We start from the raw sequence: 27,351 nt of genomic DNA, 5'->3' as shown, positions 1-27,351 counted from the left end.
CTCTAAATACTCGCCCAGCACAGATCTGAAGTTATGCTTTTATGGACAGCTGAAGCACTGTAAAAGCTGGATTCCCTCACGTCAATTCTGACAATCATGAACTTCTATTTTGAGTTGTTTAAACTCAGTAAAAATGGCACCAACCTATGCAGTTGTTCACTGTCATAACTGGGCATAACTGTCAATTCAGTAAACTGGATTCAGAGGATGCTAGAGCAAAGGGGCAAGAGGAACTCACAGCCAAACACAGAACCTTCCCTCTGGGCTGGTGGAAGACTTCTTTGCTGGCTTTACTACCCATGTAACTATCAGTCTTGCCTACATCCTAACTATGTACCTGGATCCTGCTACATCTTCATTCTTCTAATTCACAATTAGTTCCTCAGCTACCTTATAGAGAGGTACAAATTTCTCACACAGCATGACAAACTTTCAGAACACGTGAAAGCAAATATGTATTATCTACTCTCAATACTCATGTTGCCCCCAGCCTGAGAAATACACTTTAAGAACGAGCACAAAATTACCAAAACAAAGTAAATAGAAGTTTCTCTTTCAGAAGACAGAAACATAAACAAGAAACAGACATGCTTTTATAGTCAACAGACAACATTATAGGACAGATGGCAAAATGAACAAATCAGGTTTCAGCAAACCAGTCAGGTTAAGTTATGAGCACGCTAGCACATGCACAGAATCACAGAATGATTTGGGTTGGAAGGGACCTTAAAGATCATCTAGTTCTAATTCCACTGCAATGGGCAGGGACACCTTCCACTAGACCACGTTGCTCAAAACCCCATTCAGCCTGGCCTTGAACACTTCCAAGCATGAGGCATCTACAGCTTCTCTGGGCAACCTCTTCCAGTGTCCCATCACCCTCAGAGTAAAGAATTTATTCTTAATATCTAATCTAAACCTGTCCTCTTTCAGTTTGAAGCCATCACCCCTTGTCCTATCACTACATGTCCCTGTAAAATGTCCCTCTCCAGCTCTCCTGCAGGGCCCCTTTAGGTACTGGAATGTGCTACAATATAAGGTCTCCCCAGAGCCTTCTCTTCTCCAGCTGAACAAGCCCAACTCTCTCAGCTTGACTTCATAGGAGAAGTGCTCCAGCCCTCTGGTCACCCTCCTGGCCCTCCGCTGGACTCACTCCATCGGGTCCTTGTCCTTCTTATGTTGGTGGCCCCAGAGCTGGACTCAGTACTCAGGTGGGGTCTCACAAGAGCAGACCTGATGGGGAGAATCATCTAGATCCATACACATAAATTAAGTTTTCGGTGATCAGACCTTTCTCCTCATCCTTCTCTTTTTACAGCTTTTACTAGAGTCCTCCCAGACAGCATATGACTCTACATCTTCATCAAGTCTAGTTTTCAACAGAACACCCCTCATCCTCATTTCAATGATCAGACTTATCAGAAATAACCTGAGTCTCTCTCCTTCTGTCCTCTGCTTATATATTTGTCATTCTCACCAGTCTTCATTGGATACAAATGAGAACCTGCTATTCAATTTAGCTGCAGTTATTTGAATCCTTTAAGTACTCAGTATTGCCTTCCTACAGTATGCACACTTTAAAAAACTGAAAGGACTAGACAGACGCTTAAAACCAAATATGAGTACTGCATGATTCTAGGAAGCAGATATTTTAAAGGCTATGCAATACCTTTATCCAAAGAAATCTTACTTCAAGAAACAGATAACTTTAAAAAGTCAATCTACCTACACTGTAGAGAGATAGATTTGTGTTTCTAGGTAAAAGTTCATTAACCCACTATGAAGACTGAGTGGGGTTCTTCACAGCTGTGCATGGTGTAAGAACAAGAGACAACTGATGTGAATTGCAAAAAGGAGGTTCAGACTGGAAGAGGTTCAGATCTCTGTTCTAATGAGAACAGTCAAGCAGGAGTGGGTAGCTCAAAGAGTTTGTGTAGTCTCCATTCTCAGAGGCTTTCAACAGCCAGCAGGATAAAGCCCCGCATGACCTGGTCTGACCTGATAGCTGACACTGCTTTGAGCAGGCGATTGCATCCTGAGGACCCTTCCACTCTCAATAATCCTAAATCATAAAAATACTTGCAACACACCTTGACAGTATGCAGAAACCAATGCTAGGTTCAGTGCAGTTGAATAAGTAAAAGGTTATACTACTTGCTTGTATTTGTATACGAAACCAGCAACCTGAAAAGATATCATGTCAATTAAGGTTTCTTATTCCGATTGACCATAGTGTCTATGTACCTATGAAGATTAAAAAGTACTCCAACTCAGTTCCAAGCAAGCTTCTGACAAAGTATGCCAGTTGTAAGAATCTAAGTTTTAGAGTTCTTTTCCAATAATATTTTACTTTACAGGCATTATGACACAGCTGGCCAATAAATTTGCTTTGTTACAATTCTAATAAAGTTCATAAAGTTGTTAGAAATATTCTTATGTTACATGTAGGCAGCCAAGAAGAGAACAAAATTCAGCTCCCAGGGAATGGCTTACATCGAAGCTCTGTGTTCAGGAATGTGGGAACAGTTCTTGCCGCCTCTCTAAAAGTGTTTGTGATAATCAATACTGAACTTTACTAGCTTTCCAAAAACATATATCCCCCTCCTTCTCACTCTCGATTTATACTAGAAGAATTTTCACTGTAGCATCAGGAATAATGCTTTTTATTCTTCACCAAACAATGCGCTGAACTCTGCTGACCGCTGGAGTGATGAGAGCGATAAAAGACCCGATGCAGCCATGCAGCGGGAATTCATGCTAAAGCTAGACGCTAGTATTTAATTCAACGGGAGAGATTCCCCACCAGGCTTGACAATGGAGCCTTAAGCACGACAGAGAGAGAAAGAATTAACGTGGCTTAGCCGCCACAAAGAATTTCAGCTGATACAACACGTCTGAAAACTTTTTGCTGATAACAAGAGAAACTCAGCGTATTGAAAACGCTTCTTTTGGGTGAAATACTTCTTAGCTGACGAAACACTAGAATACACATAGGACCATTCCGAAAAGTTAAAAAACCCAACTACTGTGCAGCGGAGCACCTCGGCCCCGCTCCTGCCGGGGAGCGCGGGGGGGGGCTCGGACCCCCTGAGAGGGGCGCCTCGGGAGCACACATAGAAGCGCTTCCATCACGCCAGGCAGCCGCCCTGACCTCCTTTGGGAAATCCCCCTCCGGCTCCCGAGCCGCCGAGCGCCGGCCCCCCCAACCCGCCACCGGCTCGTGGCCCCCCCTGCGCGGCGGGGCCGGGGCCGCGCTCCGTCATGCCTGGTGGCTCGGGCGGAGCCAGCCGTGGGCAATGGGGACACGCAGCACCCCGGGGGGGCTCCTACACGGGCCCCGGGGCGGACACATGGCGGGCGAGGGGCGAGAGCGGCGCCGGCCGCGCCGGGGCGGGCGCGGGGGGGTTACGGGACCCCTCGTGCCCTCTCGGGGCCAAGGGCCGGCGCGGCCCCCGCGCCCGCCGGGCAGAACCGCCGCCATCGCCCGGCCCCGCCGCCCCGACCTGCGCAACGCCCGGGCTGCCCCGGCAGCAGCTGGTGCCGCTGTTCACACGTGGGGCTCGGCCGGCCCCGCCACCTCCCTGCCCCCCGCACGCCCTCCCTCCGGCGCGGCCCGGCGAATCTGACAGGCCGGCTCGGCGGCCGCGGGTGCGGCGGCCCCGTTACCTCGGCCTGCTTGCGGACCGCATTGTCTGGGCTGAGCAGGTTTCCGAGGAGAGCGTAGAACTGCTCCTGCTCCGCCACGGCCACCGCCACCGCCGCCATTGCTGCGAGAGGGAAGGAGAGGGAGGGAGGGAGGGAGGAAGGGGGAGCACCGGCCGTGCCGCCGGCGGGGGAACGAGGGGCGGGGCCGCAACGCCAGCCGCGCTCCCATTGGCTGCGGCGCACGGGGCCTCGCCCCCGATTGGCCCTGCCTACCCCTGACGTCCCGACAGCTCGGGGCGAGGCGAACAGCGCGGAGCTACGGATCAACCGCCCCCAAGGGGGGTTGTCTCCTCGCATCTCATTGGTGCGCCGCCGCGCCGGGGGCGGGAGGCAGAGACGGCGGAGCGCTCTGATTGGTGTGCGGCCCCGGCAGGCTCGGCGGGATTGGTCAGCGCCGCGGTCGGGCGGTGCGGGCAGGGAGGGGTCGCGCCGGGACGCGGGGCCGGGGCAGGGCGGGGGAGGGGAGCGAAAGCGCGGGAGATCGCGGGGCGTCGCCTCCCGCCGCTCCGTGACGTTGTGCTGCTGTCCCGCCCCACGCAATCACAGGATCACAGAATCGCAGAAGTTGGAGGGGACCACAGCGGGTCACCTGGTCCAACCTTCCTGCCCAAGCAGGGTCATCCCAGAGCACATGGCACAGGATTGCATCCAGATGCTTCTTGAATATCTCCAGTGAGGGAGACTCCACAACCTCTCTGGTCAATCTATTCCAGTGTCCGGTCACCCGCACAGTAAAGAAGTTCTTCCTCATTTTAGGTGGAACTTCTGTGCATTAGTTTCTGCCCATTGCCTCTTGTCCTACCACTGAGAAGAGCCTGGATCCATCCTCTTGGCACCCTCCCTTCAGATACTTCTAGACATTGACAAGGCACCCTCTTAATTGTCTCTTCTCAAGGCTGAACAGACCCAGATCTCTCAGCCTGTCCTCATAAGAGAGATGCTCCAGTCACCTAATCGTCTCTGTTGGTCTACGCTGGACTTGCTCCAGGAGCTCCATGTCTCTCTTGCACTGGGCAGCCCATGTCTGAACACAGCCCTCCAAATGTGGCCTCATCAGGGCTGAGTGGAGGGGCAGAATCACCTCCCTGGACCTTCTGGCAATTCTCATCTTAATGCACCCCAGGATAGCATTGACCTTCTTGGGCACAAGAACACACCGCTGGCTCATGGACAGCTTGTTTTCCATCAGGACCTCCAGGTCCTTCTCCGCAGACCTACTTTCCAGCAGGTCAGCACCCAGCCCATACTGATACATGGGGTTATACTATCTCAGGTGGAGGACCCTGCGTGTGCCCTTGTTGAATTTCAGAAGGTTCTTCTCTGCCCATCTCTCCAACCTGTTAAGGTTTTACTTGACTGAATAAAATGTAATTCCTGTGATCATAGGGAATGTCACAGATTCCTACCATGCATGGCGAGAGGTTTTAAGCATTGCCCTGCTCGTTGGTGGAGGACTCTGTCTCAGGGTGCACCAGGCAGCTGTTTGGGATGCAGCTGTGGGGCACTGCTGGCCAGATTGGGTACCGCCTGTACTGCTGCTTGGCTGTGCCCAGGGAGTGCCAGTCCTTTAAAAGCAAGAAGGGTCAAGCCAGCAAGCTGGTAGGGAAAAGATAGATGGATAGGCTGATAGATAGAAACATCATCTTGACTGAATCAAGAAAGAATTGCAGGCAGGGCTAGGGAATGATTTTAAGCTGGCTGCAACCTCAGAAGGGCCAAAACTGAAGATGAAATATAAAAGTAAGCATGCTTTCTAGTGTGAAGTGCACTCCTGTAAATGTCCTCAGAACTCAGCTATGTGGATTAGGGCTTACAGCTTGTCACAGGTTCTGGAGGGCTTTTTGGATGTCATCTTGAAATAGGCACAATTTTCCTGCCTTTTTATCACCAGTGCTTTGTTTGAACTTCAGTAAAGTCTGCTTTCCATGCATTAACAAATAAATGTATTTTCTTTCATCTTAACGTGTCTTAACAGTGATTTCACTATAAATCTATAGTAGTATTGTTAGCTAAAGAATACGATATCTGATTGGGGTTGGGGAGAGAATGTAAACCACAGGATATGGAAAATTGTTTTCTTGCTTGTACTGGTTTTTGTATCTGTAGGTACAGGGAATGGGTTGTTATATAAAAACTGTCTCATTGTCTTTGAGAAACAGCTGGGCATATAAAATTGGTCATTTGCCTAAGATCTGAAAAATAGTTGCCAAATCATCTTTTAGTACCAGGGATGAAAGTCAGATTCAGTTAGAGCTCCTTTGGAAGGGGAAGGCAGGAGCAACCTGATACAATTCATTAGAGCAGGCTAAACGAGAGTGTCTCTCTACATGTGTGCATCTGTGTGTTTCTGTTCCTGTGTGTGTAATGATCAGTGAACTCAGAAGTGTAATGCTCTAGGAATATATCTGAACACATTTCACCCTGGTATTCAAAGCATAGAAGGGAGCATCTGCACTGAGTTGAGAAGAACCTGCTGGTAAAGTCAATGCTGTTCCACTTCAAAATCCTGACAGTTTGGCGAAAGCATAATAAAAATTTCACTTAGGTAAAAAGCAGTTCAGATACTGGAAAGAGTCCCAAGTGATTAAAGTTATCGGTAATGCAATGTGATCAGAGAGTCTGCCACGTCAGGTGATTGTTCCCACTCAGTTTAAAGCTGAGGTGTGGGAAGCAGCCAGAAACTATGTTGAAGAAGCAGATATTGGCACCAAAGATGGTTTGAACAAGTACCTGAGGAGAGCTCAAATAGATAGAGCCACAAAGCAGCCAGCAGTAATGTTGGTATTGCTGGATATTGCCTGACTGCTACAGTCTGGTTAAAAAAAAAAAAAAAAAGACAAGACAAGGTACTAAAAACTATTCCACACGTTTTGAAACAAAAGAAGATGTTCATTAAATAGCAGAAATCAGAAAGACTACCTTGATCTCTTCTAAACAGTTTAGACCCAAGAAGTGTGTTGAACTGTAGTTTATCCAAAGAAAATTACTGATTATTTAAAACTTGGACAGATTGCGAAATTGAAAATTCAAGTCTTCAGAAAGCAGAAGCTTTATTGAGTATCTATTAAACTTAACAACTCTTCAAACAGATGGATTATAAAGAGAGAGAGAGCTTGAAAACTATTTTATTATACCTGAGGAATGCTATAATGTTTCTTCCAGAGTAATAGGAGATGTGGGATGACAAACAAAATGAGGAAAGGTGTCTCAGATTTTTGTAAAATAGTGTCTGATGCTGACTTAGAGGTGAGGGTTTGGCATGTATGTATTACAATGTTCAGAAGCAAAGAATGAGATGAAGGTAAAGAAAGATAAAGAAAAGAAGATAGAGCAAAATAAATTAAAACCTACTTACTAAGCATAGTTACAGACCAAATTTGTCCACATTTCTTAAGATGTCAGGTCTGCCATATGACGAGATCTACCATAAGTTTAAAGTACCCATTGATGGTCCATATGGATTCTATATATTCTACATATCACAAAAAATTGCCATCATGATAGCCTGAGAGGCCAGAGAAGAGTTAAAAATGTGTGAAGGCAGATTTCCAGCAGAAGTCAACTGAATGGAGAAAGTTGATGTCAGTGGGAAGCTGTCTTCTAGCGGGAGCTGTCAGAAGATATCTTGGCAGAGCAAGCTATCTGCAAAGAGGACTCAGAGTCTGAAAATTGTTCTGACCAAAATATGGGGTAAGACAAAGAATTACAGCCCTGTTAGTAATGAGCATCGGTAGTGGACAACAGTTTTCACAAATCTGTTTCTTGTACTCAGAGTTCAGAAAGGACACAGTGGTCAGTTCCTGTGCCCAAAGCGTGGGGGTGGGATGCCTGTAACTAAAAAAGGTGCTGATAGAAATGCTGCTCTTTCAGTTCTGCTCCAAGAAGCCATGACCTGTAGCTTCCTACTGTCTTTCTGTGTTGGGAAGGCAGAGCTGGGCTTGGTGGAGGTGATACAACCACATCTAGCCACAAGCTGAGGGGTGTACTAGGCTACTGGGAGTCTGGAGAATGGCCATCAACCCACTAACAAGATCCCAGATTCTTGCATGGGAACTTTCTGAAGCTCTTGAAATGGTTACTAAGCTTAATGACAAGACAGGAAAGCTTCACACAGGTTATACAATAGATCCTACACACTGCAGACTTGAAAAGCTATTGTATCTGTGAAGAAACTTTGAACATCATGTAGAGCTGTGAAGAGGCATCCCAGACTTCCCTCCTGCCAGATTTACTCTTTTAAGTCAGATATTCCTTACAGGACATTGAACTGAGAGAATTTTGCTACTCCCAGAAAACAGAACTCGTAGGGACAATTGAACTGAGGGAATTTTTGTCCACCCAGAAAGCAGAACTCATTGGGACTTAAATATATGTCTGGAAGAATTTTCTGACCAGGTATACCTGATAAGAGAGTTCACTCTAACCTTATTAGGGACCACCAGACAGTGCAGAATGAAGTGTACTGGACTGGGATAATGTTATAGATTAGGAGATCAGGGGAATTTTTCTTCCCCTGCCCCACTCCAAGGGAAAGAAAGGGAGTGAGCGGGGAGGGGGGGGGGGGGGGAAGGGTGGTTATTAGCGTTACAAAAGATATAGCCTGCCTAGGTTAATGGGCCATTTGGAGAGAGGAGAGAGGGAGGCGGGGGGCTGAGCTCTGGTCGGGGAGGTGAGGGGCAGACTGGGTGGCTGGCTCCCTGGGTGCAGACAGGCATTTCGGGGAGGGGGACCGGAGGTCTAGTTTCCTTTTTTGGCTGTTCATCCTGGTGAGCTCGACTCCTCATCCCTGCTGGCTTCGACCTGCTTGACTGTCCCGCTCCCCGGAGCTGCTGTGCCTCATCGGAGAGTTTGCTTGCCCACGGGAGAGGAGGGGGAGTTTTTCTGAGACACCACCACCTGAGACTGCGGTGAGTCCCCGCCACTTGAGAAGCGGTGAGTTCCCGTGGGAGTGTACTGCCTGCCTTCCTTTTCGTCCCCACGGAGGCGAGGACCCCCCCATCTCCTTCCCGGCTTCCCCACGCGGTCCGGGACCGCTCTCTCCGACCACCCTCTTCCCGCGAGTGACTGCCGGAGCCCACAGCACCCCTGCCGACCACGACCAGGACTGTGCTAAAGGACAGAGAAGCATTCATTTAGACCTGTTGTTGTTTTTTGTTACTGTTTTTGCCAACATACATATATCTTTTAATAAAGGGTTGTTATTTCTTCTGTTTCTCCACATTTTCCTCGAGTAAAGCCCCTTAATTTGACATTACAACTGCAGAGAGAGAGGAGTTTGGTCTACCTCATAACTCATCCTCTTTAGCAAACAGTCCAGTCTCATCAGACTGAGACAGATAACCTGGGGAGATAAGTGACTTCTAGAACAGGGCTTTTTCCTCTGGCCATTTTACGGAAGAATGATAAAGTGGAAGAAGTAGGAGACAAGGTTTTTGTGTGTATTACAGGTAATTCTACACTGAGGCTGTGCCTGCTGTATCAGAAGACAAAGTGGATAATTTACTGAACAGTCTGAGCAACACCAAGTTCTACAACTTCACTAAGCTGCATATGCAAACCCCACTGGAAAAATAGTAGTTTGTATGCATCATGAATGTAGGCCTTTGAGTTCAAGACAAAACAATGTGATTTTGTAAATTTAGGAGGCACCTTTCTGACTCTTATAAACCTAGTAGTCATAGGACTGCATGATTTGATGTATTTACAAGACAGAGGCTGAGAAGAATGTAAAAAATATGAGGTTTGTATTAAAAAAAATGTATAAAGTATGAAAAAATAAGTTCTAGCCAATAACAGCAGGAGGTAGGGAGAGATGTAGCTGCTCTCCTAGAGACTAAGATAAAGATACAGTTGATTAGCTTGTACCAAAAAAAAAAACCAAATAAAAATTGGTTATTCATAGAGTTTCTTTCTTAGAATGCAATAGATTCAATATTATAGAATTCAATTGTTATTGAAGATTTGTAGATTGCTTCAGTGGTATTGTTGCTTTTATTAGGGCAGTTTATCAAAAACATCTGTCTGACAAGTTGATCTGAGCAGAGGCTTTGAGCAAGATAAACTTTTTTACCCTCCTTGCGTTAGCCTCATGGCTAGGCTTTGCGAATGAAGATGTGGGAAGGGCTCTACTCACATTTGCTACAAGTGCGCTTGTGGCTAAAAAGGCCAATGCGAGATAGACACGTCCGGTTGCAAAAGGCACAGCAGAAAGACTCCTTAGGTGGTATCGGCAAGACACGATTCTTTCTGCGTTGTCTTTTCTCCTCGAGAGTGACCCTGCGTGCTTTCTCAAAAGCATCAGCAGCGTTATAGATAGTGTGTCTCCAGACCTCCTGACTGGAGGCCAGAGTAGACCAGTTATGTTGATCAATATGGCCAAGGCTGAGATGTTGTTTCAGGGAGTCCTTGTATCTTCTCTTTGGGGCTCCTCTCATGCGACAGCCGGTGGCAAGTTCACCATAGAGCAAGATCTTAGGGAGGCGGTGGTCCTTCATCCTGGAGACGTGCCCTGCCCAGCGCAGCTGTGTTCTTAGTAACATGGCCTCAATACTTGTGACTGCTGCTTGTTCTAGAACAGACATGTTAGTCACATAATGTGACCAGTGGATGTTTAGGATTGTATGGAGGCAGTGTCGATGGAAGCGTACTAGGAGTCACAGGTGGTGGTGGTAGATGACCCATGATTCGGACCCATATAAAAGAGTAGACAGCACAATGGCTCTGTAAACACTGATCTTGGTACTTTTCTTCAGGCGTTTATTTCGCCAAACTCCTTTATGGAGTTTTCCAAAAGCTCTATGTGACTTTGCTAACCTGTTGTCTATCTCTCCGTCAATCTTACCTAGACTACAAGAAAATACTTGAATGGCCCTGCTGGTGCTTCAGATGCAGGTCTGTGGAGGATGCTTTTCTTGACATGGAAAGGGAGTATGGCTTTTAAAAGTTAGATATGAAGAGAATTACTCCAGAATGAGTACACTGTCTATGTGTGGGCTATTAGGTGAAACATTATTTCCTCAATCACAGATTCAGTGTCCCCAAGGAATAAATAGCAGTGAGATTTTTGTCAATGTCTCATAATATTCATGGTAAATGTCCTTCTCCCTAGAGGGAAAAACTTGACAACATTACAAGGAATTCAGTATGAAAGAATGTAGTTTTGAGTGAGTGAATGTTGGCAGGTCTGATTACATATTTATTTTTTTGGCAAGCCCCTCTGCTCCAAGCATCTTGCCAGGCTGTGAGGGAATAGGCAGATTCACAACCCTTTTCAGAAGTTTCTATTAGTTACTCAATAACCTTTTTATTCTATAGCATATTTTACAAGCACACAGAATGAAAGTAAAGTCATATTTTTTCTGAAGCAATGACAAAGATACTGTTGTATGCCTGCTAAGCTCCCACAAAAAATTTTGCTTTTCCTACTGAAGAAACTGAAAGCTGCCTGCTGCATCAAGACGGTAACTTAACAGCCTCCTTGCTCTTGTCTGGTTTGACATTTTGTCAGGTGTTATTCAGAAATAATGTAAAATCATGAAAACCACTGTGGAAATGCACTACTGCTGTATCTAGGTCGTCTTACCAGAATTCAAGATTCAGCTGAAGTTCCTCATCCCTTCAGTGCTGACTCTGCCTTAATGTTGCACAACTTCATTTCTCATTCCAGCTTCCCTATGTGTGGGAGAAAAGATATTGCTAAATAGTCACAATTCAACCCATTTTTCTATATTGGTAGAAAAATAGACCTTTCAGCAGAAATCAAATTGGTGATTGTTTTTGCATTAGACAGAGCATTAATTGATTTGGCATACAAGTTGGCTTATAATTGGGAAACTTATAGGAAAGGATAATCTGTAAGTGCATAATTATAACAGTGTGTTTCCAAATTATGAAGATTGATGTGTCCAAAACATGAGTTGAATGTCAAATTTCATTAATTCTGTGTCATAAATAACTTGCTAATTTTTTGTATATAATATATTGCATTTGTGACACATTTATAAAAGCTTACCTACTGTTAACCTGTTTCAACCCACCTCTGAAAGAACATTTTCAGATCTTCAGATTAAAGAAAATGTTAATTGCAAATTTTAAAAGACCAGTGTTAATAGAAGATTAAGAAAAACATGAAAATGTGACTCATTATAAAGAAATTCTTAAATAATCCATATAAAAAAGGATAAATTCAATCAGTCAGTCTTAATCTTTGGTAAGAAGATGGAAGCACATATGGACACAAGACAGATAGAAAATAAGGTTTGATTTGGTAAAGGAATAGTGTGGCAATACCACAATGTACTCTTGGGTTGCTCAACAGAAGCATGGCTTCCTAGCGTGGAGAGATGCTCATTGCTATGCAAGTGTCACCTTGTATGATCACAGGAAAGTAGCAAGCACAAGTGCAGATTACAAGTTGTGCATGTGGTATTTCCATTCCCTTTGATGAGCTTATCACAGGAAATGCTCTAACCTAGAATTAGGAGACTGGAAGGAGGTGTTTAAAAGGAAAAGCTAGAAGTGATAATCAGCACTTACCATGATAGATACTACAAACACAAAGTACACTGTTGAGAGTAACATGAAGTATTACATATCTTTACACATGGGCTAAATTACAGGAAAAACATTCTATGGCTATATTTTTGGAAAGTTTTTCTTGAACTTCCCTGATCATATGAGGTCATGTATGTAAGTAATTGCAGTAATGGAAAAAGGTCTGAAATGTGTTTGCACAGGAAACTTTAATTTTATTTTCCAATTTTATTTTCCAAATTCATTTCCAAATTCTGAGTGCTTAGCTTTGTAAACTTAAACATACACGTTTCAAAACTACTATTTTAAAAAATGTAATAAAAAAATCTATCATGTAAGATTAAGACCAAACATTGCAAATGTATGGTCTTCCCTCTGACCTAGCTTTTCAGTAAGTGAGTATTTGAACCTGTCTTTCTGTGCTCTTCAGGTACTACAGATTGGTTCCAGCTGTTAACCTGGACAAAACCAGCTCAGATGTGCTCCTGCAGAATAAAAATCCAGCTCAACAGTGGCCCATTGGATTCTCACTCTAATCAACATTTTTGTGAAATTTTCTTGAAAAAGTTATAACAATTCTCTATTCAGCATGTATGAACTGTGACTTTTTTTTGAAGGTTGAATAATATTTTAAAAGTGTGCTAAGTTAAAATTACTTTTTCCAGGGACAGTTTATGTCATTAAAAAATTCCCTAGTGCAAATTTCAAGACGTTTCAAGCTGGCATGTCTCAAAGAAAAGCTTGTAGGAATTTGTTGATGTGGGAAAAAAAATACTGTCCTTTAGTCCTATTCTTGGAAATGTCTAACTGCTCTGCTTGAAATCAGAATAAAAGTGGTTAATACAAACATGGCAAATTTTAGTCCAGGTTATAGAGTTCAATAAAATTTAAAAACTAGGGAGGTACCAGTTGAGTTTATATCATACTTCTCATTTATAAGTTATGTAGTTGTGTCATCTCAAATAATTCTGACATCTTCCAGCTTTTAAATTCCATTCTTGCCTGTAGCTCCTGGGTTCTGTTAGACATAGAGTATGAAGTGCCATTGATTCCACTCACTTATTTTTCATTATCCCATAGAAACTGAAAGTTGTTGCCTAAGAAGAATGAAGGTCAAATTGTTTAATTAACAGAAGATTTGATTTTTTGAAATAGGGATGGAGGCTGAGAACAGCCTGCAAGACATACTGAACTCCAAACAGTTTCAGTTTAATCTAGTTTTAGTAATTTGGTTTTAACTGCTCTGAATACCAAACTTACCTTAGAAGTCTAGAAAGTCCTTTGTTTGTCTTTTTGTCTCTTTTAGCTTTCTAACATTACATTTCTCTAGCTGTCTTTCATCAATTAAATCTCACATAAGATATTTGTAATTCAGATATCTGCATTCCTTGTGCTCCCATTAAATTTATTTATTTGGAGCCTGTGATTCTTCTTATGCCAAAGATAAGGTGAAGAGGTGATTGAGAGCCCCCCTGCACATCACTTGGGGGTGATGGTTGATGAAAAACCCAACACGAGCTGGCAGTGTGCGCTCACAGACCGGAAAGCCAATGAAATCCTGGTCTGCAACAGAAGGAGCATGGCCAGCAGGTCAAAGGAGATGATTCTCTCCTGCTGCTCTGCTCTTGTATGAGGTTCAATAAGGCCAAGTGCCAGGTCCTGTGCTTTGGTCTCAACAAACCCACACAGCACTACAGGCTGGGGGTAAAGTGGCTGGAAAGCTGCCCAGTGGAAAATGACCTGGAGGTGCTGGTCAATAGTCAACTGAACATGAGCCAGCAGTGTGCCCATGTGGCCAAGAAGGCAAATGGCATCCTGGCCTGTGTCAGAAATAGCGTGGACAGCAGGATTAGGAAAGTGACTGTTCCTCTGTACTCTGCGCTGGTGAGAGTGCTTCAAGTACTACTTCAAATACTGTGTTCAGTTCTGGGCCCCTCACTGCAAGAAAGACATTGAGGTGCTGGAACATATCCAGAGAAGGGCAATGGAGCTGAGGAAGAGTCCAGAAAGTTCTATGAGGAGCAGCTGAGGGAGCTGACGTTGTTTAGTGTGGAGAAAAGGAGGCTCAGGGGAGACCCTACCACTCTCTACAACTACCTGAAAGGAAGTTGTAGCAAAGTGTGGATCGGCCTCTTTTCCTAGGCAACTAGTGGCAGGACAAGAGGAAATAGCCTCAAGCTACCTCAGGGGAGGTTCAGGTTGGACATCATCAAGAATTTCTTCACAAACAGGGTTGTCAAGCTTTGGAACGGGCTGCCCAGGAAGGTGGTAAAGTCACCATTCCTGGAAGTGTTCAAGAAACAACTGGATGTGGCACTTTGTGCTATGACTTAACTTACTTGACAAGGTGGTGTTTGATCAAAAGTTGAACTCAATGATCTTGGAGGTCTTTTCCAACCTTAATGATTCTATGATTCTGTGGTTCTAATGTTGTTTCTCTCCTTTTTAAAAACTTCTCACCCTCCAGCTCTACCTGAAAAACTTTTCTATTGGATTTTTTTTAAACAAAAGCATTTTGAAATCTCTTTGTTTTGCCTTACACCTTAATTATCCTAAAATGTCAAGGTGCCAAGATGTTGTTTTGCATGTCAATTGCCTTTTACTGCTGTAGCAGAAAAAAATCAAGCTCAGATTCTACAGCAACAGGAGTATTCTCTTGTTATATGTTTCTAACATTTACATATTTTAATATAATATGTAAGTAAGTGTAAATAGCAAAAGGACTTCATTATTTTTTAACCAGCATGTTGAAGGGCTGGATGCCTGAAAATACATGCTGGACTTTTTTCACATGGTTCAGTAAAACGTATTACCTTTTTCTTGCCTTCTTTCTGTGGGGGAGATTTAAAACAATAATGCAAACTGTAAAAAACTCACACAATATCATCCACTGCAAGGGGTGATATGTGAATGGTTGTTTGCCGTAGCAGTTTTTTTGTAAAAAGAAGATGAAAGACAGACAGATGTCTGATGAAACAGTTAATGAAAAAGAATGGTGCTCGAACAGTTGATAAAACAACTGCCAAAGGGGCATGTCCTACTGATGGATGATTTATCTCTTTCAAGTAAGCTGTATTGCAGGCAATAAATACTAGCAAACAGTAACAACAAAAAGTTTAGAAATCACCACACTCAGCCTTAACTGAGCAATATTTCCTTGATATTGACAGAATCTCATTATGGATAAATAAAGATCTTTCAGGGAAGATCACGGTTATCCAATTAAAGGTTTTTTTTTGTGTAATAGGGTATTTAAATTCTGATAGTTTTGGTAAATAAGGTCCAATTGATTTTTTTTTTCTCAAAGCATTTCTATTCCTCTAAATTCTAGCCATGGCAATCATCAAATAAAATGGTTGGAAAAATAATGATGAACAATGTGTTGGCTTTTTAAGATTAATGTGGGAAAATAGAATAAAAATTATCTTCAGGGAAGCTTATTAAACTTACAGAAAAATCTCCCACAGTTTTTTTCCTTGTTTTCTGCAGATCACCTTTCTTTTTTTTTTTTTTTTTCAACTTGCTGATACAAATGCTTCAAAAATGTAGGGACAGACAGACACATTCTGTTTTCTCGGAAATTCTTGAAGGAAATCAATGGCACATTGGACGACGAAAAAACTCTGCCCTAGATTTTTCCCCTCAGGCATATAGTGCAATACAAAGAGAAAAACTATGAAAAAAGTGGATGTGTGATGTTTTACCTCTGTGTTTTCTATTCTTGTTATTTGGATGCTGGGCATGTTTCAGTCACTGTTTTCATCTGCTACAGTCCAAATTCCAGGTCCTGGATGTGTTAAAATTGTAGAAGTCTTTCTAGGCAACCCATGCCTAGCTTGGAAAGTAGGTTGTTTGGAAAAAGGGACAGGAAGAGAACCATCTTCACGACTCCTGCTATATTTGGCCTCCTTTGGTGCCATAGTCATAAATAAATGTGTTTCCTTGGGAGGAAATAATTCTGTTTTGGAAAATATCAACAAATATCCAGAAGAAAAAAATTAGTAATGAAGTAACCCTGGGAAAATTCAGTGGTGGAGGTAGCAGGTGAAAACTTGTATTGGCGTTCCTCCCATGAATATGAAGGTACACACTCCTGCCTTCTTCCCCGCATGCTTTTCTCCTATGTGGAGGCATGTCTCCTTACTCTAGGCACATCATCCTCTAATACTAAGCATCTGCCGCATTCTCATCGGGAATATCTATAAATGGATGATGATGCAAAGCATCTGAGATATTAAACTGGAAGCATTAGGAGAGATGCCTTTTCTCCAGCCATTACAAAGAAAAGTTTGGGAGTTCCTTTCAACCTTCTGATTTCCCATTAAATGTCTGGGAAATCTCTTTGCATTGCAGAGAGGGTGCCAGGCTAAAAGGATTTTAAGCTGGACCCAATACAGCAACTTTTGTTTTTAATAGGGAAACTGTTAACCTAATGAGATTGTTGTTTATCAGTTACAGAAAGTAGCAACTGGAGGGTATCCTGAAGTTATTTCCCAGAAGGAAACACTCTTTTCCCAGAACAGATTATGAACTGAAATAGACGTCCCTTGTTCTCAACGTTAGGCAAGAAACCAGCATGCTCATGCAACAGCAACCTGCACATTATGTAACATTCTTCAGGCAACCAGCAGCTCTGCCTTGATTATACTGAGTGGTGTTCCCACATATCTCAGAAGTGATTTACCTGATGCAGTGCAAATAAGTTGTCTGAGGAGAGCATCTGCATGGGAAGTGCATGTTTCAAGAACTTTTCAATTGTCAGATCTAGAAAAGTGTGAGGATCCAGAGAGGAGATAATTATTTTCCTGCTACATCAAGGATTTCAAGATTCTTTTGGCAATAATAGTTCAATTTCCCAGACAGAACACAGTCTAATTTGTGTAATAGCAACAAGTAGCTTTGCAGACATGACAGGCAAGGTGTGATTGCTTTGAGTAAGAGCATGTCTTGATGTTTTAGGCAAGGAAATTCTTGACTGTGATTTATGTTGAGTGTCAGCCCTTTCTAAGGAACATGCACAGTCCCTGGGACCACCACCCGCCTGGATTCAGATTATCAGCCTCTGAGGGCTGTCAGCGTTGCCTCTCACACACATGAAGCATATGCAGCAGGAGCAGCTTCACTCTATGGCTTGGTTCACCTCTGCTTTTAGAGATCTTATGCTGTGTAAGATTCATTTCCATACCTAAGCCACTCAGAGTCCGTACAGCCAGCTTGCTCTTCCCTCTAGCAATGTCACCAGTTTCCTCACGGTGCCTGTGACTGTCAGCAGTCTGCCCACTTATTTGTAGTGCATGGCTGGTCTGATAACAACTGACCTCCTTCAGAGTTGGCAGCAGGCTTTGGAAGCTCACACAGAGAAATCCTGCATCGTCCTGGTAGTACCTATGCCTGGAGAGGGTCTGTGTTATCATGTTATCTGTGGGGGATGCGATACATTGCATAGGTAGAGCTCCAGGCACAGGTTGCTATTGCTCGAGGGACTTTGTGATGGGGAGGAACAACTTTTCTGCTAGGAGATGTGCAACATCAAGGCTCCGGTAAAAGGGGTCTTCAGTGAGAAGGCCTTGTACCAGACAAATGGATCAGACCACTTGCATGTTATGGAAAGGCAGCAGAATGGAGGCATTATTAATGGAGCTAATGAAGATTTCCCAGGAGCATTGGACTCAGTGGATACTCTGGATGCTTAGGCAAGGTTCCCTTCTTCACCTAAGTGAGCCTCCCAGAAGAGAGAAACAGCAGAAATAGGTTTGGGGAAGAATCGGTAAAAGAGTCTTACAAAAGTGAGATAGATTATGGGGTTGTTTGATTTAGCTTCTAAATTATGTACAAACATGGGTAAATAATTTTCTCTCTTAATGATTCCCTGATGAAAAAGATTCTTTGCAGGAAGGGCTGCTTTTGAGCTTAGCCACATTTTCCAAGGAAACCTCACTGATGCCAGAGGTTTGTTTGGGTTTTTTGGTTGTTTGTTTGTTGTTTTTTCCCTATGGAATGAACCCCAAACAATGATTTTGCACAAGTGAAAAGTCTTCCAGTAAAAGATTATAATCTGTGCACATATCCATGCCACACGTGAAAATTGCACTGAGCAATTACCAGTGTATGTGCTGCTTTGAGATTAACTAAAAAGCATGAAGTATGTGTGTGGGTCTCTTCTGGGGTGGTGGTGGATGACTGGTGTGACAAGTGTTTAGAATTCCTGGGGTGAGAACTGTTTCTCGGCACAAATATCCCCTGCCAGATTCACTTAATTGCATTGTCTGATGGTTGATTTATTTGCCAAATGAAGTATAAGTTCTATTTACCAAATATAATGTATAAATTCCCCTGTTCAGCAGCTTTCCTTTATAGTGGTGCTGAGTTGATGGTTGGACTAGATGATCTTGAAGGTCTCTTCCAATCTTGATGATTCCATGATTCTGTGATCCATTTATTTGGCATGGTTTTACTGGCTTATGTGGGTTGCTTGCTGCTGTATTATGCTTGAAGAAAACCTTAGAGTATGGCTACCACTTCTTATTTCTTCACAAGTAAGTGTACAACAACCGGTCGTTAAATAAATAGTGTAATTAGACACACACATTTACCCTAATACAAATTTAATATCAATGAACTGGAGATAGTCAGTTCTTTACAAAAAGAAAATTAGCTGTCTTAACTATCATAATGCTATCTGAAAGATCAAAGTAAAAACCAATTCAGGCAGCTGTAATGTTAGAAATAAAACAGAATAGAACTGTTTCAGTTGGAAAGGACCTATATGGATCATCTAATCCAAATACCTGACTCTTCAGGGCTGACCAGAAGTTAAAGCATGTTATTAAGGTTATCTGCAAATGCCTCTTAAACACTGACAGATCTGGGACATAAACCACCTCTCTAGGTAGCTTATTCTAGTGTTCGACCACTCTCTCTGTAAAGAAGTGCTTCTTAATATCCAGTCTAAACCCTTCCTGACACAGCTTTGTGTGTCAGGAATCCTTCCCACACATCATATTGCTGGATCCCTGGGAGGAGAGATCAGCACCTCCTTCTCCCCTTTCCCTCCAAAGGAAGCTGTAGAGAGCAATGAAGTCACCCCCTCAGCCTCCTTTTCTCCAAACTAGACAAGTCCAAAGTGCTCACGGGACATGGCTTCCAACCCTTTCACCATCCTTTTTAATCCCTTTCTGTACTTACCATGGCAGATGTCCCCATAAGGCATCTCTTTGGTGTTTAGTTACTGCAGGCCCCTATCTATTTAAAGAGCAGTAGCTGCCACCCAGGGACATTTCAGTTCACTTGGCTCTGGGATTATCCCAGGGTGTTCCTCTCTTCTTTTGGTTGTTGAAGCCTGGGATGATGGGATTTCCAGTGTAAGTATGCCAGTTAGGTGGGATGGGTCTAGATCCTCTGGCACGTTACATTTGAGCTGGGAGAAGGAGGGCTGCTTTCTTCCCTGCTTGCTGCTGTTACAATGGTCTTGAAGAGTTGCTGGACTGGGAAACCCTAAGTGTGAGCGATTTGGCAGAGTCTTTACTCTGGTTGGGCACTTAGAGGAGTTGCTGAATAATGTCACATACACTTGTCTCTCTGCTAGAAATTTCAGAAATCCCACAAAAGGATTGCTGGAATGCTTCAGGTATCAATGCATAGACTCCACATAGAGCATACAGAGACCATTGCTGGTGCTTCTCTCTGTATGAAATGCTGCAGAGAAGCCTGTTTGGACATCAGTTTGTGAAGTAGTCTGGTAAAGTTAGGTCTATTGAAATAACCAGATTAAATGCTGAAGCCCTGCATGACAATAGATTTTGGTGTCACTTCTTAGAAAGGGAGAAAGATGTCCTGCTGACCAGGCTCTTCTCTATTCTCTGTGGACTCCTCCTCCTTCTTCTTCCAATGAAGTTAGTCTCCTAGAAGAAGCATGTCATGGAAGCAAATGAATTTGGTGTCTTGTGCATGGCTGGGCAAAGGACGAGAGGAAGAGAGATCATCAATAAATCAACTATGTCCTTACCCTTTCTATACATTTGCATGAAATGAAAGGCTTTGAGTCACAAAGATACTTCTCTTCATCAATGAAAAGCAGGAAAAGATGCTTTTTTGGTTTTCAGGGATCACAGGACTCTTTCAGCAGTGGAAAAAAAAAATCTTCAAAGGCACATCAATCCTGTGAGAAGGAAGAAGCAACTGAGCAGGCAGATCCCACAGAAGAGTGAACGGGGCCAGGAGGTGCTCCAATCACCAGAGCTGAGATCCCCCTGCAGCTCATAGTGAAGAGACCATGGTGAGGCAGGATGTCCCCTGACAGCTCATGAAGTCCACAGTGGAGCAGAGATCCACCTGCAGCTTGTGAAAGATCCCATGCTGGAGCAGGTGGGTGCCTGAAGGAGGCAGTGACCACCACATGGGAAGCTCACACTGGAGCAGGCTCCTGGCAGGACCTGTGGCCCCATGAAGAGATGAGCCCACGCTGGAGAAGGTTTGCTGGCAGGACTTGTGACCCTGCAGAGGTTGGAGCAGCTTATTCCTGAAAGACTGCACCCCATGGAAGGGACCCATCTCAGAGCAAGTGGTGCAGAACTGCAAGCCATGGGAATGACTCACATTGGAGAAGTTCATGGAGGACTGTCTTCTGTGGGAGGGATCCCATGCCAGAGCAGGGGAGGAGGAGTCCTCTCCCTGAGGAGGAATGAGCAGCAGAGACAAGGTGTGATGAACTGACTGCAACCCCCATTCCCTGTTCCCCTGTGCTGCTGATGTAGGAGGCAGAGGAAATTGGGAGTGAAGTTGAGACCAGGAAGAAGGGAGGGGTGGGGGGAAAGTGCCCTTAAGATTTGGTTTTATTTCTCATTACTCCATTCTGATTTGACTGCTAATAAATTAAACGAATCTTCCCAAGTCTGTTTTATCTATGATAGTAACTGGTGAGTGATCTCTCCCTGTCCTTATCTTGACCCACGAGCCTTTCGTTATATTCTCTCTCACCTGTCCCACTGAGAAGAGTGATGGAGTGGTACCTGGGCACCTGGTGTCTAGACAAGGTCAACTAACCACAATGTTTTGTGTTTTTCCTGAAGTTAAACTTATACTCAGTGTGTCATGCTCCTTGCTGTGGTTTTAACCCTGTTGGCCAGGAGTCCCATTGAGGTCACAGGAAAGGTGAAGTCCTTTGCAGGATTAGTTGTGCTATTTTTCCACTCTGAAATTGAATACTGTTGAATCACCCTCAACAGTGCTTAAAAATAATATGAACTTATGTTGAAATTAGCAGGTCCATCTAACAGGCTTCCAGATGAACCATTTCCCCTGAGTTTTACGTTATTCTACTTGATTGCAAAGAATGTTTTCTTTTGCAGTTTTGTAAAAACCTCTTCAGTAACACAAAAATGAAATATGTATGTCCACGAAGTATATGCAAATCCATTTGTTCTGCTTGTTCTAGTTTGGTTCTTGTGTACACTTATTTCATGGGTAAAATTATGATTTAAAGTGCTCTTTATACTGTATCTCTGCTTATTGTCATAATTGAAATTCTCAAAGCAGCTAGTCACCAGAAGCACCTCTGCTCTGAATACTTTTTAAATAAGACTGTGAAGCTTTTCTCTCCAGAGCTATTTCAAAATGTGAAGTTATTCTGTCATTTCAGCTGTAGCAGTCACTGTCTCAGGTAAAATATATGGTTCTATTTCCCTGTCATTTGCATAATTTGATTGGATATATTTTGCAATTTTCCTTTTAATTGGAATTTCTGCTTGTTCTTCGTGAGAATTATTGTGCACCCCAACCCATAATTTCCAAACTAATGTATATCAGTGCTTTGTTGGCTGCCATTATGATATTGAAAATCCTTTGAATTCTTCCTTTAAGAGTAGTTGAATTAACAAGAGACATTTCCTCTTGAGTGTAAAAATGGAACTACTAACCAAACTGAGTAAAGTTTAAAAAAATGTAACTAGTATTAAAAATTATTTGTCTCACTGCACAAAAATCATTTGGTAAATAGAGTGTTTTAGCTGATCATTGAGATTCTTTTCTTCTTTGCCTGCTGTTCATTTGAAGCAGCTGAGAGTAAGTATCTCTAAGATGAAATGCAGTTCAGATTACTCTCAGCTGTTATAAAAGGAAGATAGGTCAAATGAGAGGCAGCCATCATCCCTGTAGAGATGACAGACCCTGATCCTGCCCTCTGCCCCTACCAGACAGACCCAGCCGGGATAACTGTTAGGGAGTGATCTGGGCTGTCAAAGCCTATGGTGAAATGCCTGAGGTGTGCTTGTGCCTACTTGATGTTACATTTGTCATTTATACAGAGGCACTGCAAGTGAAAAATGAGTGTAAAAGCAAACTGTTTGGCTAAAATAGCGCTTTCTAGCTATTTAAAATATCAAATCACAAAATAATTCATCTGGGAAGAAGTCTCTGAAGACCATCTAGTCCAACAACCTGCTCAAACCAAGATCGATTTCCAAGTTAGACCAGGTGACTGATATGTGGGTAAAGATGTATAAATATGGTCTTGGAGAATTAGACTTAGCTGGGTTGAAACAAGTCTGGACTGGGAAAAAAAATCTTAATTTAACATGAGTATTTAAAGCTTTCCTGGTAAAAATTACCTTTTCTTCATGAATATCTGTATGCCTGTTCCATGCTGACAAGCCCTAGTCTTTTTGATACCATCCTAATGAAACACATCCTCAGTTAAGAAGCTTCCTCTGGGATGGTGCCAGCATACGCTGCATTCTCTGTCCTACTAACTGTCCTCAAGAGTCCCCAAGCGCACCGTGTCTCTGCCAGTCACCCTGATTATAATTTTGAACTCCGCTGCACAGAAGTGTCACAATGTCCCAGAAGCATCCACTTATGCTCTTAAAAACTGCTAATTATGGAAGTGTCCCTTTCCCCATTAGCTCCCTGCCGCAAGCAGAAAGCACAAAAATTAGGCTAAAATGTCAGAGCAGGGGAGCAGATGCTGGATCCTTCCTTGGAAAAAGGATGTGGGGGAGTGAAAGAAAAGAGAGCAAGGAATCCTGCATTGCTTGAGGAGATGGGGGAAATGGTGTGGAGGGTCCCAGGTCACCTGCATGGCTTGGAGCCATATGCAGTGTGCCTATGGGTCAAGGGTCCAAGGTCACATGGACTGACTGTTGAGGCACATTGGTTCACGAGTGTAACCAATATCTGTCTTGAGAGCACGCTTTGAAACTTTTCTTCTGATTTCATTGAAATTAGATGCATTTTTTTCCCAAATTATTAGTAGTCAAAATGTTATGTAGGGGACCGGATGTCCTCAGAACTCAGAGAAGGTATTTTAGCAGCTTTGCTTCAGGCTCAGTGTGAACAATTTTCTAATGTTAATAAAATCTTCATTTTAAGAGTTCAGACTGTTTCAATGACATCCTGCTAATGACTCCCAGTCAAAACAGAAACTGATTTGTGCTATGGTCAATTCTGTGGAACTAAATTTTGTGCAACAGTAGAGCTGGATGGAAGGAAACATGAGGAAAAGGTCACAGAAGAATTTCCTTATCATAAAGAGAAATTTCTGTTATCATGAACAGAAATTTTTGCCTTATAAAGAGACTCCATTTTTTACTTGGAGCCAGCAGAGCAGCTTTATATTCCCTTGTCACAGGTTGGCTGTCACGGGTGCGCAGTCTGGGAGGTGAGGAGCAGCGGGGTGTGCGTCATCCCTACTATTTTTGACCGCAGAAGTACCCGCTAATGTCCCAGGGTGGCTAAATTTATGTTAGAACTGCCTGGAGATGGCATGCAGTGTAACCATTGCATTGTTTTACCTTGCACTGAGCCCCCTCCCCATCCCTTCTTGAATGCAGCCTAGGTACATCTCAGCCACGCAGACCAGGCTCGGGCACCCACCAAAATAGCCAAGCTGTGAGTAAAATGATCCAACATAAGGAAGGCAGAACTGCAGGTGGAGATAGGGCTGTTGAGAGCAATTCAGGAGGCAAAAAAGTGCAACATGGAAAGGTATAAAATCCTAATGGAGAACTGTAGCAAGGATGTGGTAGGTCAGGAGCATGTAGCAGCAGGGCTGACCCTTGCCTGTCTGCCTGATGCCTACTGGGCCAGCAAAGGCTCCCTTAGGGATCTTATCGGGGCGGGAAGCATATTAATGCCTGGTAACTCATTAAACCCCAGCTATCTCTTGTGTGTATTCACCAAGAAACGGCTGCTTGGTGGAAACCCAGTTAGGCTGTATGTACCTTTCTGGCAGAGCCTCTGGGCACATGGCAGGAGCTGAGAATGGTGATCCAGAGAGGGCCAACTGCACCCTGAAGAATGACAAAGGGAGTCCACAAATACTCATGACACCAGATATGCTTTTGCCTGCCTGAAGCTCTCTCTAAAGGCTAAGGTGCAGTGAGATACCAGCCTGTCCTGCCCAGCAGCCACTAGACTTATTCAGCCAGGAAGGGAAGCACTGATGACAGTTTCCAAAGTGGCACCATGCCTCCTTAATGCCATTGGAGAACTGTTACCAAAGCAGAGCTGGACTTTCAAGGCTGAAGCAAGAACTGAGATGCTCTTAAAGCCAAGGGGAAAATGCACTCATTCATCTTGTATTAGTTCATATGTAGAAGCTACAGGGCTTTTCCCACCTTAGCCATTGCTTTTAATACTGATGAATATTTAAACAAACAAAAAAAGACTCAAAAACCTGACCGATTTTTCCTTCCAGAATTTGAGTAGTTATCTATTTATTAATTAACTTTATTTTTACTTCATTGCAATTACTAGTATTGTGTTCTATGACTTCACTGCATGTTGTATGAAAAGTTGCTTACTCTTGTTTGTTCGAATCAACTCCTTACTAACTTCACTGGAAACTCTCACACCAAGAGGGAAGATGCAAAATCTTTCCATATTCACCACTATTCATGATGCTTTAACTTTGTATTTTTCCCGGAAATAGTGAAAATACCTTTCAATTCTTTTTTTTTTTTTTTAATGTTAACTTTCTAAAGAAGGAAGAAAAGACTGCAGCTTACAATTATCATTCATTCTTTCTTCAATGATCCAGTTGTAGTTTAATATGGTAATTACTGATAACTACTAGTGAGAGACTAAGATATTGTGCATAAAAAAAAGGATATCTGTTTCAAATCGGGTACAGACACATGCAGAAGGATTATTGGGCAGGATATTTTATTGAAAAAAATCACCCTTTTTGTTTACGAAACAGAGGCTTTCAAAATTAATTGCAAATGTCATGAAAAAAGACAAGAGGGCTTTGTGTGATAAAGAAAAGTGATGATTTCTAGGTGTATACAAACAGTTGTGAATTGTGTCTAAAGAACAGTTATATAGATATGCAGTGTTTGTTCTCAGTACTAACAAAAGATGCAGCATTAGCAGTAGGTAATAGGGCTGAGCAATAGTATGTTATTCAAGGCACCTCCTTGAAAATGCATCAGATAAGTATGTAAGTTTAAGAAAAAGAAGTAAATCTTCCAATTCCTAATCTGAAAAGAAAATTGAAAAGTTGCCTTCTGAGTAGGAATCAAAGCCTTTATTTAAGGCTTAAATAAAAATTCAATGTTGTTCCCATAGCTTGTAGCTGTATACACTCCTGAATTGTTGAAGTAATTCTCTATTGACAGAATAATCTTTCTTTAGTGACCAGCTGAGAAAATATACTTTGTCTTTCAGTTTCTCTATTGGTGCTGCATAAAGATTAACTAGAAGATTATGTTCCACTCCCACCTAGTGGCAAATAAAACATGCTCAGTATGATTTTTTTTTGTATGGTTAAAGGAATTTGTGTTGCCCTTCCTACAAATAAGCTCTGAATTGCTTAAAAATTACACAAACAAACAACTTCCAAATTAAAGTAAACTTATGTAACTCAAATAAACCTTTAGTCAGTAAAAATTAAAAACAAAAAGATGCTTCTGTAACTAGGCAGTTTTTAAACCAAAGAAAATCAAGACAAATTTAGGCCTTGGTTTTAGCTTTATTTTTCATGTTTAACGTGTGCAGTCAATAATAGGATGAAATTGTAAGTTGTCAGGTCGTGTACATTAAAAAAAAAAATAAAAATGTGAGTAGCATTTTTCTGGTTTTCAAATAGCCCAGATAGAGTGTGTCCCCAAGCAGGACCCCAAGCTGGCTGAGACAGCCAGCAGCTGCCTGGATCCTTATTGGGTAGTCAAGTCCAGCTCAGACAGTAGATCCAGGGACAGGAGTTACCAAATACCATGGGACCAAAGTCAGCCACTTGGACTTGCACTGCCCTGAAGACGTGATGGATGGGATTTAGCTCCAGGTTGATGCCTCAACATAGGAGTCTATGATCTTGTCGTTTGCCTGTGGAGTTGACATAAACTAGTTCTGCAGAGTCAGCTTTCGTTAAAGACCATTCCTAACACTGTGACTGCAAAGCAAATCCACTGGAGGTGTTTTCCTAGATAGGCTGAGGCAACTCTGAGACTACAATTGAGATGTGTAAAGACATGTTTGGTTAGCTGTATAATCTTGGAAGCACAGAATCATAAAATTATGTGGTTGGGCAAGGCTCCAACAAGCCATGTAGTCTATTTCTGTGCCAAAATGCAGTACCTCCTCTATCAACAATGTTCCTTGTCAGGTAGTAATAGTCTAGTTTTTAATATCTCAGAAGGTGATCTCCCACATTTCTGCTACATCTTATTCCATGCTTCTGTATCCTCAAGTGCTAGAAGCTTTTTTTCTAATATCTAGTCTATATCTTCTTTGTTGCAGTTGCAGCCCATTCATTCCTGTCTTCCCTTTAGACAGCCCTGCCCTCGTTTTGGGTTTTTCTTGAGTTGAGGTTGTCTTTTCTCCAGACTGAAGAACCTCTTTCCTCATCGATCATGTTTTCTAGATATCTGGTCATTCTGTACTTTCTGTCCTCTGCTGTCCATATGCTGTCCTCTGTACTTTCTCAGAACTAACCAGTGTGGGTAGGCCAGACAGATAATATAATACTTTTTTGTGGGTTATACTCCTGATGTTGTGAACCAGTAAAAATATAGAAGTTTTGTGAACAGCATGACAGCATTGACTTCTGTTCTGCTTATTATTCACTCAAATTCCAGATCTTTCTTTGCAGACCTACTGCCTAGTCCAGTCTTGCAACTC

At 42.9% G+C, this 27,351-nt stretch overlaps 1 protein-coding gene across 1 annotated transcript in view; it reads right to left on the bottom strand.

Annotated features, from left to right (window-relative positions):
• IPO5 (importin 5) overlaps positions 1-4,017 on the bottom strand; it is a 43,579-nt gene extending 39,562 nt beyond the window's left edge. Inside the window, exon 1 of the mRNA XM_064646055.1 lies at positions 3,667-4,017. Within this exon, the coding sequence (XP_064502125.1) occupies positions 3,667-4,002 (336 nt within the window). The 5' untranslated portion in view covers positions 4,003-4,017. The remainder of the gene's footprint in view (positions 1-3,666) is intronic.
• Positions 4,018-27,351: the final 23,334 nt, after the last annotated feature.

This window comes from Pseudopipra pipra, chromosome 2, assembly GCF_036250125.1.
Source record: "Pseudopipra pipra isolate bDixPip1 chromosome 2, bDixPip1.hap1, whole genome shotgun sequence".
In the NCBI taxonomy this organism is placed as follows: domain Eukaryota; kingdom Metazoa; phylum Chordata; class Aves; order Passeriformes; family Pipridae; genus Pseudopipra; species Pseudopipra pipra.
Note: the sequence above shows the minus strand (reverse complement) of the source record. Positions and strands in the feature narration are given on the sequence as shown.